General features: G+C 52.3%; 1 protein-coding gene across 1 annotated transcript; it reads right to left on the bottom strand.

The window, feature by feature from the left end:
- Positions 1 to 4,269: 4,269 nt before the first annotated feature.
- On the bottom strand, positions 4,270 to 9,230 carry MRPL27 (mitochondrial ribosomal protein L27). Its single transcript, XM_046674458.1, has 4 exons — positions 9,171 to 9,230; positions 6,984 to 7,109; positions 6,517 to 6,584; positions 4,270 to 4,685 (listed from the first exon to the last, which is right to left on the bottom strand). Exons 1-4 carry the CDS (start codon positions 9,208 to 9,210, stop codon positions 4,479 to 4,481), a joined length of 441 nt encoding a protein of 146 aa, XP_046530414.1. The 5' UTR covers positions 9,211 to 9,230; the 3' UTR covers positions 4,270 to 4,478.
- Positions 9,231 to 9,253: the final 23 nt, after the last annotated feature.

Genomic DNA, 9,253 nt, shown 5'->3' with positions numbered 1-9,253 from the left:
CTCCCCTGGCTGGGCCCCTGGGGTCAAGATCAGGATTCCGGGCAGGCGGATGTGGGATGGGGATGGGAGCGGGCCGGTTGGGGCAGGCTGGGCCCCTGGAGCTGCACACTAATTCCTTTGCAGGGAGGGGGAGAGCCTGGGCAGAGAGGCTTTTGTATTTTGTGGCCCTGCACGTGCCCAGTTTCCAGGGCAACCATGGACACCTCTGTTCCATTTGAGGTGACAAGTCCAGAGACAGCCAATTGGCATGTGGAGCCCAGTTACCTGGGCCAATGGGAAGTGGAGGGTGGCAGAGTTGGGCTGGGAGGGGAGCTGGGACTGAGAAGTGCAGAGATCTGGGCAAGTTGGAGCTCCCCTGGCTGTCTCTCAGTTTTAGTGGAAGCAGAGCCTGTTCTCCTGAAGATTCTAGGAGGACCTTTGTGGCTGCCAGGCCTGCAGAGGGGACTGCCATCTGGGGGACACTAGGTCATGGCATAGAATTGACCAGGACAAGCAGGGGCAGAAGCCAAGAACCTGGAGAGCTGCCCACAGATATCCTGGCCCTGAATGAAGTTGCCCCTCTGGGCCACGGTTCCTGGATTGGGGGGTGACCCAGTGTTGAGGGAGAGCCAGTCCTGTGGCCCTGCTGGCTGTCCCCAAGGTAGCTCAAGGCTGATGTCCTTTCTTGGCACCCCTCTGCCACTGATGCTCCACGTGCAGAGATCACCATGGACAACAGCCTCCTAGCCATAATTGTGGCCACCGGTAAGTCCCTACTGCTGTCCGAGTCCCAGGGTTGGGGCGGATGCACCCTTGGCCCCTTACCATAGGCCAGAAGCCCAGCCTCCTCTATAGGGTCATCCAGAGTAAGCCACTTGGGAAGAATGCTGTGTATGGTCAGTATAGGATCCCTGAGGTCCCTTCCCTGCCAGGTTCCATGATGCCACAGTCTAGGACAGCAGGAGGGGCTGGACACAGGAGTCTGAGTCCAGACTCTCGAGCCCTCCGCTGCCTTCTCAAATCCAGCATTTCTAAGGGTGTCTGTCCTGCCACAAGTTCCTGCCCCTCCCTTCCTAAGTATGTCCCTCTGTAAATTCCCTCACACACATGCCTCCTTCCCTGGGCTGACGGAAGAGACAGGATAAAGCTACTCCACTCTCCCGCACAAACCTCTCCCACAGGGAGCTGATGCAGCAGCACAAAGGGAGCTGCCTGCGCCTCAGTCTCCCCTGCATGTCAAGCTGACACCAGACCCAGCCAGGTCATTCCTACCCAACTTCTGGAGCCGAATTCCAACCCTGGGGAGGGGAGACGGGACTCTGCATGCCAGACCCAGGCTGAACCCGGCTGTGACCCTTGGGGGAGGGTAGTTTCATCCCTGGTGTTCATCACGGCCATCCTGCTGCTGCTGCTGTACCAGCGGGAGCCCCAGTGCTGCCAGGTCCTCTGCTCCTGCCACTTCTTCCGGAGCCCCAGCCAAAACGTAAGCACCCCTACCCAACAACCCCTTCCCTTCATGGTCCCCTAGCCCAATCCCAACAAAGGGGCACCTGCTCTCTGACCAAGAAGATGTTTCAGTATGGAAGACGCCTTTGGAATCTACTCTATGACAGACTCTACATCTTCCAGCCTGGGTTCCCTCGGGGCCAGGGCAGCAGTGTGCAAAGAGTTAACAACATCCTGGCCAGCCTCCTCCATGGCCATTGTTAAAACAGGACCCAGTGCTGGGAGCTGCGGCTGAAGACAATGGTCTTTTCCCAGCTCTCCAAGCAACTGGAGGCCCACCGTCTCCCTAGTTCCCAGGGGAAGGCTCAGAGCCCCGACTGCTGGGAGGGGTGGTGGTGGTAGGGGTATTGTCAGTCCTCTCCTCAGGGATGGGACACCATATGGGATCCTGGGTACAGAAAGCAAAAGAAATCTTCTGACCTGCAGCCTCCCCAGGCTCTGATCCCTGCAAGTTGGGGCACCAGACAGAGGATGGAGAGGTGGGACAGGAAGAGGAGGTTTTCTCTGACTCTCCCCACAAAGGTCATCAGAGCTGGCTGCCAGATCATGAGAGAATGACTAGTGGCTAGAAAGGAGTGGAATCTCTTTATACCCAAGTGCATTTCTGAAATGAGGATCTAAGCTTTGTGCCTTGAACTCGATAGTGAGAACTAAAGGGATGGGGAGAGGGACATGGGGACAGAAATGGTTTGGGCTTTGCTCTCTTGCTTGCTGACCCTAAATGCTGAGCTCCACTTTGAGTTGTCCTTCATAACTCCCAGGACAGCCCCCCTCCCTACCTCAGCACCATGGGACACCCCACCGAGGTCCAGGCAGAAAGGTGCCGAGAGTCTCTGCGGATGCAGGTAAGGGAGGACCCTTGGGGCTGCCACCTGGGAGTAGGGGGAGAGGTGTGTGCTGGCAGCCTAGTGTGGCTAAGAGAAGGATGGGAGGAGGCCTAGAGAGACTCGGAGAGGAGGAGGGCCTGTGGTATCACTCTGGGGAAGAACGTCCAGATGGAAGTTGGAGAAGCGTCGTGCGTGCCTGCCTGGTTCCCTTGGCTTTTCTTGGTCACAGGGCTATCCCCAGGGGCCCGAGGTATTCTGTGTGGGGCTACCTAGCAGTTACCAGCTGCCCCTGTGGCAGCTGGCTCGCCTGCCCAGCTATGAGAGTGTTCGAAAGAAGGATCGGCAGCAGCAGATTCACCAGCTGATTGCACAGCGCTTCGGACTCTGGGCCTGCAGAGAGGTGAATGTTCAGCCCTCCCGGCCTTGGGTGCCTTGGAGAACTGAGCTTTTTTCATATTATTCTTTTTACACATAATGCCCAATTAGAGTCGCTCGGGCCAGGACAAGGAAAGGGCCACTGATGGCCCCAGGATTTGGCTGGAGGCCCCACTTCTCCTCTTTGGGTGGAAGGAAGGATGGCAGACACCAGCCCAAGGAGGCCTGCCTTGCAACTCAAGATGGGCTCCTGCAGAAAAGTTTCCATGGAGCCAACAGCTCTAGGACTCAACTTGTTTCCAGAAAGGACCGTGACTGGGGGAGAGGAGAGATAGGAAGCAGCAGTCCAAAGAAGGGGCAAGTGTGTATGGGGGGTGTGGGGGTTGGTTAATGCCTTTGCTCTGCCCTGCAGCTGCCACCGAGCTACGAAGAAGCCCTAAGGTCACTGCCTGCACCATCACCCAACCGTGGCTCTGCTCACCCACCTCAGGAAGCAGCCACCTGCCTTGCTTAGGGAAACACCACTGTGCAGAAGGGAGCAAGCTCTTCCCTTCTGCCCCTTCCCACTTCTCCAGGGACAGCGCTGAGCCTCTGGAGATGCCCCCACCAATCTCCCCCAGCTGGGCCTTGGTACATGAGACTCCAGGAGAAGGAAGCCAAAGTGAACCTCAACAAACCCCGGATCACCTTTGCCAAGGATCTGCAGGAGGTGGGGAATCTGGGATCACGCCCTGAGAGAACAAGGTGACAAGTTCAAGGCAGACCTCCAGAATTGGGAGGTTCCTCTGCCCTCAGTCCCTGCAGCTCCTGCCTTCAGGGCAGAGGAAAGTCCTTGGAAGGAAGCCACTGGACTCTACAAGCCCCTCTCTGGGGCCTCAGCCCACATCACCTACCTCCAACAGCCAGGACGACCATCCACCCCAGCTGAGACTTCCTTCCTGGCCCTTCCATGCAAAGCCATGTCTCTAAAGGTCTTGGGTTGGGTTGACAATGAAGGCCTGGCCCCAGTCCACTCTAGGCCCAGACTGAGTATTCCTGAAGCCAGATTCTTTGCTGCTGCTTATGGCTTGAGATAAACTAAGAACCAGAAAAGAATGAGCTTGCTGTGTCTCTCTGGGTGAGGGGGAAGAAGCCCATTTGTCACCTTCACCCGTTCTGTCTTATCACTGGAGGAAGGACCTCGGTATTCCAGGCAGATGGGGCCTCTCTGCCCTCGACCTACAGAGGCAGGGAAGGGTCTCCCATGTGGCCATTTCTGGGACTGCCGCCCCAGCTCCTCTGAATGTGACTCCAGGAGAGAAACAGAACTGTGTTGCTTCCTCCATTGGCCCTTCCCACCCACTCCCCCAAGGACCCTGACTTCTGTAGGACCCAGGAGGGGAAGTAGCAGTGACACCCTCAAGCACTCCTTTTCCTTCCTCTCCGGGGAACGGTGCTAAAGCAATCCTCTCCTCAAAACAAAGTCCCCTCTTCTCATTTCCTCACTCTGATAGGCCTCTCTCCTGCTTGGTGTGCACTAGAGATGGGCGAAGACCAAATCAGAAAACAGCTCCATCCAGGCTTGTCCCCACATAGCACAGACTCATGACTCCAGCTAACTTTATTTTTGGCTCAGGTCAGGTCTCCCAAGGGGTTTCCCAGTCAGTCACTTCACAGAGTGTCCTGCAGTCACCATCAAGCAGACTTCTTCCTCAGGAGGCCATGTCATCACCCTAACCCTTGACTTCTCCTGGTACCACCCTCTCCTGTGAGCTGGGCTCCAGTCTCTGTCCAATGGCCTCAACCAGGAGTTCAAAGCATAGCAACCAGTTTGAAGGTGCCCTCAGGCTTGGCAGGAACCACGTGAACAAAAGTCTTGTAGAGCACAGCACCCTTGGGCAGCCTGGTAACCAGATCCACAGCTTCCGAGTTGCTGGGATTGGGCACGTAGACCTCCTTAGTGAAGCGGACTACCCCCTCCTCCAGGGCATACAGGTACTTCCTCTTCCCCAGCCCCACCTGCAACACATAGACCTGGTCAGCTGGACAGACAGCCAGGGGGTCCATCCCACGGCTTCAGGACAGACTTCACACAAGGATTCAGGCCCTGAGGCCGAAGGGGGGAGGGTCAGAAAGCTCCATCTTGGGTTCCCTTTCCCACTGCTTGGCCCTTCCTTGCCTTCTACTTCTCTACTGACTCCATGACAGAGGAGGGAAAAGAAAACTCCAACAGCCAATCCTGGTGGCTGCTCAGTCCCTGATGGCTGATACCTGGACCCACATCTCTGCAACTGGCCAGAAGCCATACCAAATAGATCCCCAAACAGGCCCAGGAAAATGCCCCTAATCACTGCCCCTGGGAGCTTGCTTCACTTAGACTTAAAAAACACTGGAGTTGTCATATTAAACAGTAGTTGGAAATACATTTTCATCTATACAGTGATCTATAACGTTCAGGCTCTGTGGAAAGTATAGACTAAAGCTATATGGGTAAGGCACATGCTAATAAAACAACAAGAATAATACCAGCCAACACTTATACAGTGCTCACTGTGTGTAAGGGATGTTCCAAGCTCTTTCATATACATTAACTCAGTCAACTCTCACCTTGTGAAGTAGGCACTGTTTCTAACCCTGTTTTTCAGATGAGAAATAACGAGCAAAGAGATTAAACTATGTGTTGGATACGCAGCTTTTTAACTGTATATATTTTAACTTTTTTCTTTTAGAACTTGAGATTGGATGTGTGGTGATTTTCACCAGGCAGTCCAGCATTATTCAGAATTTCTCTGATTAAAAGAATGGATTGTGGAGCCAGGATGCCTGGTGCAAATCCTAGCACTACTACGTGCCACTGTGTGATCTGGGCAAGGTGCTTGACTTCACTGTCTCAGTTCTTTCATCTATAAAATGGGGACAAATATTCACTACTCCAGGGTCACCTGAACTCAATTAAAAAAAAGAAATGGTTGAATAAATTTAGCATACTGACTCACTCAAAACATGTTAGCTTTTATTATTGTTGACGTTATTATTTTAGCAAGTCCCAACAGTTAACATAGCCAAGGTCTCAAGTTCTAAAAGACAAAGCTACTACAAATACAATCAATTTACATACAAATTAGCATTTCTGAAATAATTATGAGCTACCATCAGTCTTTCTGTACCTACTAAAACTGACAAAAAGGGGACAGTCGGGGGGTGGGGCAGGGGGCGTGGAGGGCGGATAGATTACAAAGGAAACTACACTAATATTTAAAATAATGTAAAGAGTATAGCATAGATTTGTGTTAACAAGAACTTTTCTACCTCAGAAAGTAATCCCAGCTTGCTGAAACTGAAATCCCTGCCTGGTATGGACCTAATTTCTAGCACACTGAATTCTATTTTACTAAATTCAAGCTCTCTTTCAGCCATCTAATAAAAACTTTATGCAAAAGAGAAATTATTAGAAATAAGGAAAAGTGAACAAGTTGAAATTAGTTTCCCAAGATTCAAAAAATAACTTAAATCACTAGGCATCTCCTCCAAGAACTAGGGATTAGAAAGGAGATCCGAGAGACCCAGGCTAATGCTATACCAGGCAAAACACAGTGATTGCGAGTCAGGCAGACCCGGTTTAAATCCCAGCTCTGTCCCTTGGGCCCCTCCACTCTCCAGGTCTCTGGCATCTTACCTGTGAAATAGAGATGATACCTACTGCCTCACAGGGATGGGATAAGGACGAAGGATGCTTGGCATTTGATAAGCACCCAATAAATGCAACTGATATTATTATTGTTGCTGTGTTAGGAGCATGGAGAGGTGGTCCTAGAAAAGAAAAAAGCGGGGAGGGCCACAAAAAACTCACGTGGGCGCCTGGGTGCCAACGGAAGTGGCGCTGAGTCGCAAGAATGTTGCCAGCATGAACATAGTGACCTGGAAGAGAAGTCCACAAGTGTGCTGACTCTGGGCCCCAGTGATGGGGCAGCACGATGAGCTACTAAGAACACAGGATGGCTCAAATGCTGCGTGCCAACCTCTAAGTCTCCCGCTGGATAAAACCAACTCCCAGATGGTCCGACACAAGTAGACCCCCGGCCCCCACCCAGCAGCCTCCTCTCTCCAATTGCATGGCCAAGGTTCACATCTGCTCTTCCTCAGGGCCCCCACCCCACCTCAGGTCTTATCTGCCTCTTTAATCTGGAGCCAAATGCTCTCATGAGCTAAGGGAGAGTGAGGGCCAGGCACTTGCAGGGTCTTCCTACTCTTCAAAGGAATGCCAGGGGCAGGAGGGTAGGGTGCAGCTGGGAGATGGAAGCCAAGGCACACCCTCACCCTCCATTTTCTTGAGGCCAAAGCGTCTGCCTGGTGACTTTCCACCAAGGTTTTTGGAGCTGCCACCTGTCTTCTTGGATGCATATCTGACGGCAAGAGCTGCGGCCTGAGGCGGGCTCAGCAGGGCTACAACAGCAGAGAGAACAGACATGTTGTTCAGACGGAGAGGCTCCCAACTAGACTCTTTCCCTGACTCAATGGGCCATTTGCTAAGCTGAGGGATGGCAGGGGGCAGTGGCAGGGAAGGTGCGGAAGATATGTGAGCAGAAATGCCACTTGACTGTGTTGGCGGGGGACAAGTCACTACTTGTATTGTCCAGGGTGTAAGCACTGCAACAGACTGTGTGTGTGTGGCCGGGGGAAGAGGGCAGCAGGGAAATATTAAGTAAACACCATGTGCCCTGGGTCCTGACACATTCAGTCCTGTTGAGAAACAAACACCACAGAAACAGAAGCCAGCAAGAGGACATCACAGAGCTGCCTGTTTCAGCCTCACTCACCACATCCCTCAAGGCTCCACGCACTGTGGAGGGGCCAGACCACAGAGCCCAGCAACAGGACACCCAGAGAGAGGATCCTACTTGGGCCTCATCCACCACTTTCTTAGCCATCCACCCATCCAGTGCACACCAGATACTTGTAAACAAAAAGGGCAGCTTCTCTGAGGGTGGCTCCCACAGGCTCCTGGCCATCCCAGAAGGCTGGACTCTCTTCAGCAAGCCCATCAAGCACAGGTCCAACCGAGAAGACTGACACCCTGCCCTTGTTAATCTGACCTCTCCATACTCATTCCAAAGTGCTCAATGGCATTTATTTTAAAAAGGAAAGTGCACTAAAATGCATACTAACCAAGATGGAAGCCGCCTGCTATATGACAAGCCCAGGGCTGGCAGTCCTTGCCTTCAGGTCTCCAGACACAGCCATGGCTAATCAGGGCTATCCCATGGTCTTTAGAGAAGCCTTGTGGGTCTCTGGAGCCTCTAAGTTCAGAGTTCCTGAAGCCTAGGCTTCTAAAGTTCTAATGCGAACAGAGACCAGGCTGGGGCAAAGCACCAGAGATAAACAGACAACATGTTAAATGCCCAGCACCAGGATCTACCTACATATAAACACCTATTCATTCACTCATTCACTCACTTAAGCTCAGAAACTGGGCTTTTGCTTTACCTATATTATCTCACTCACACATCTCTGCCCTTCACCCTACTCCACATCCTCCTCCTCAAAGTAAATGATGTTACCACCTAAGCAGAAATCAAGGAATCACTGCAGATTCCTTCCCTTTACTCAGCTCACATATCCAGTTCACCAGCAAGCTCTGTGGATTCTACCTTCAAAATAGATCTCAGATGCATCCATTTCCCTCCGAGTTCACTGACTCTACCAACATCTTAGCTAAGTCATCTCTCATCAGAGCTACTACTATTACAGCCTCCCATCTGGTTTCCTCAGTTCCACTCCTATCCCCTTTAAATTCACATAAGAGCAATGGTTTGCTTCTCAAAATGTAAAAGCGGGTCAAGTCACTCTCTTGCCCTCACTCTCTTCCAAGGCTAGGCCTCCTGTCATCCTTTAGGTCCTAACTCAGATGTTACCTTCTCAGAGAGCTTCCCTGACAACCCAACCCCCCAAAAAAAGACACACAGAAACAGTTTTACTTTCTTTCACAGCGCTTGTCGCCATTTACAACCATTTTATTTATGCGCTCATTTATTGGTTTATCCACTAGAAGAAGCGTCCAGGGGATGGAGACTATGTCTCCATCTTCTCTGAGATCCCCAACACCTACCACAGTGTTTGGCACAAAGCACTTAATCTGCTGAAGGAACGTATTAACTGTTTGAGCTCCAAAGTGCCAATGTTATTAACCCATTTTTATAGGTGAAGGAATCCAAACAAACCCAGAGAGGGGAAGCGGCGTGCCCATGTCACCAACCGCCAGGAAAGCTGTACTTGCAAGCCAGGCAGTGGAAAGACACGTGCTCCTCGAACCACCGCCCACAGGGCTCGGTGCCTTAGATGTGTCACACGATCAGCGACAGCCGTCCGGCAAACGTCTTGGGCCCCACACACTCCCTTCTCTGCACCCAGGGTCCTTCGCAAGAAATGGCCTCCACCCCAGGCTCCCTGCAAAGTCCCTACTCCGCCTCCGCCCCTCAACCCGCAAGGACCACTGGGTCCGATTACCAGCTATCCGCGTCCGTAGAGCCAGCACCGCCGACGCCATGTTTGCCGAAACTCGCTTCCGGTCTCAGAAAACTTCTGCTTCC

The sequence above is a fragment of the Equus quagga genome, chromosome 11, assembly GCF_021613505.1.
Source record: "Equus quagga isolate Etosha38 chromosome 11, UCLA_HA_Equagga_1.0, whole genome shotgun sequence".
In the NCBI taxonomy this organism is placed as follows: Eukaryota; Metazoa; Chordata; class Mammalia; order Perissodactyla; family Equidae; genus Equus; species Equus quagga.
The sequence above is the reverse complement of the archived record's forward strand: the minus strand, read 5'-3'. Positions and strand labels throughout refer to the sequence as shown.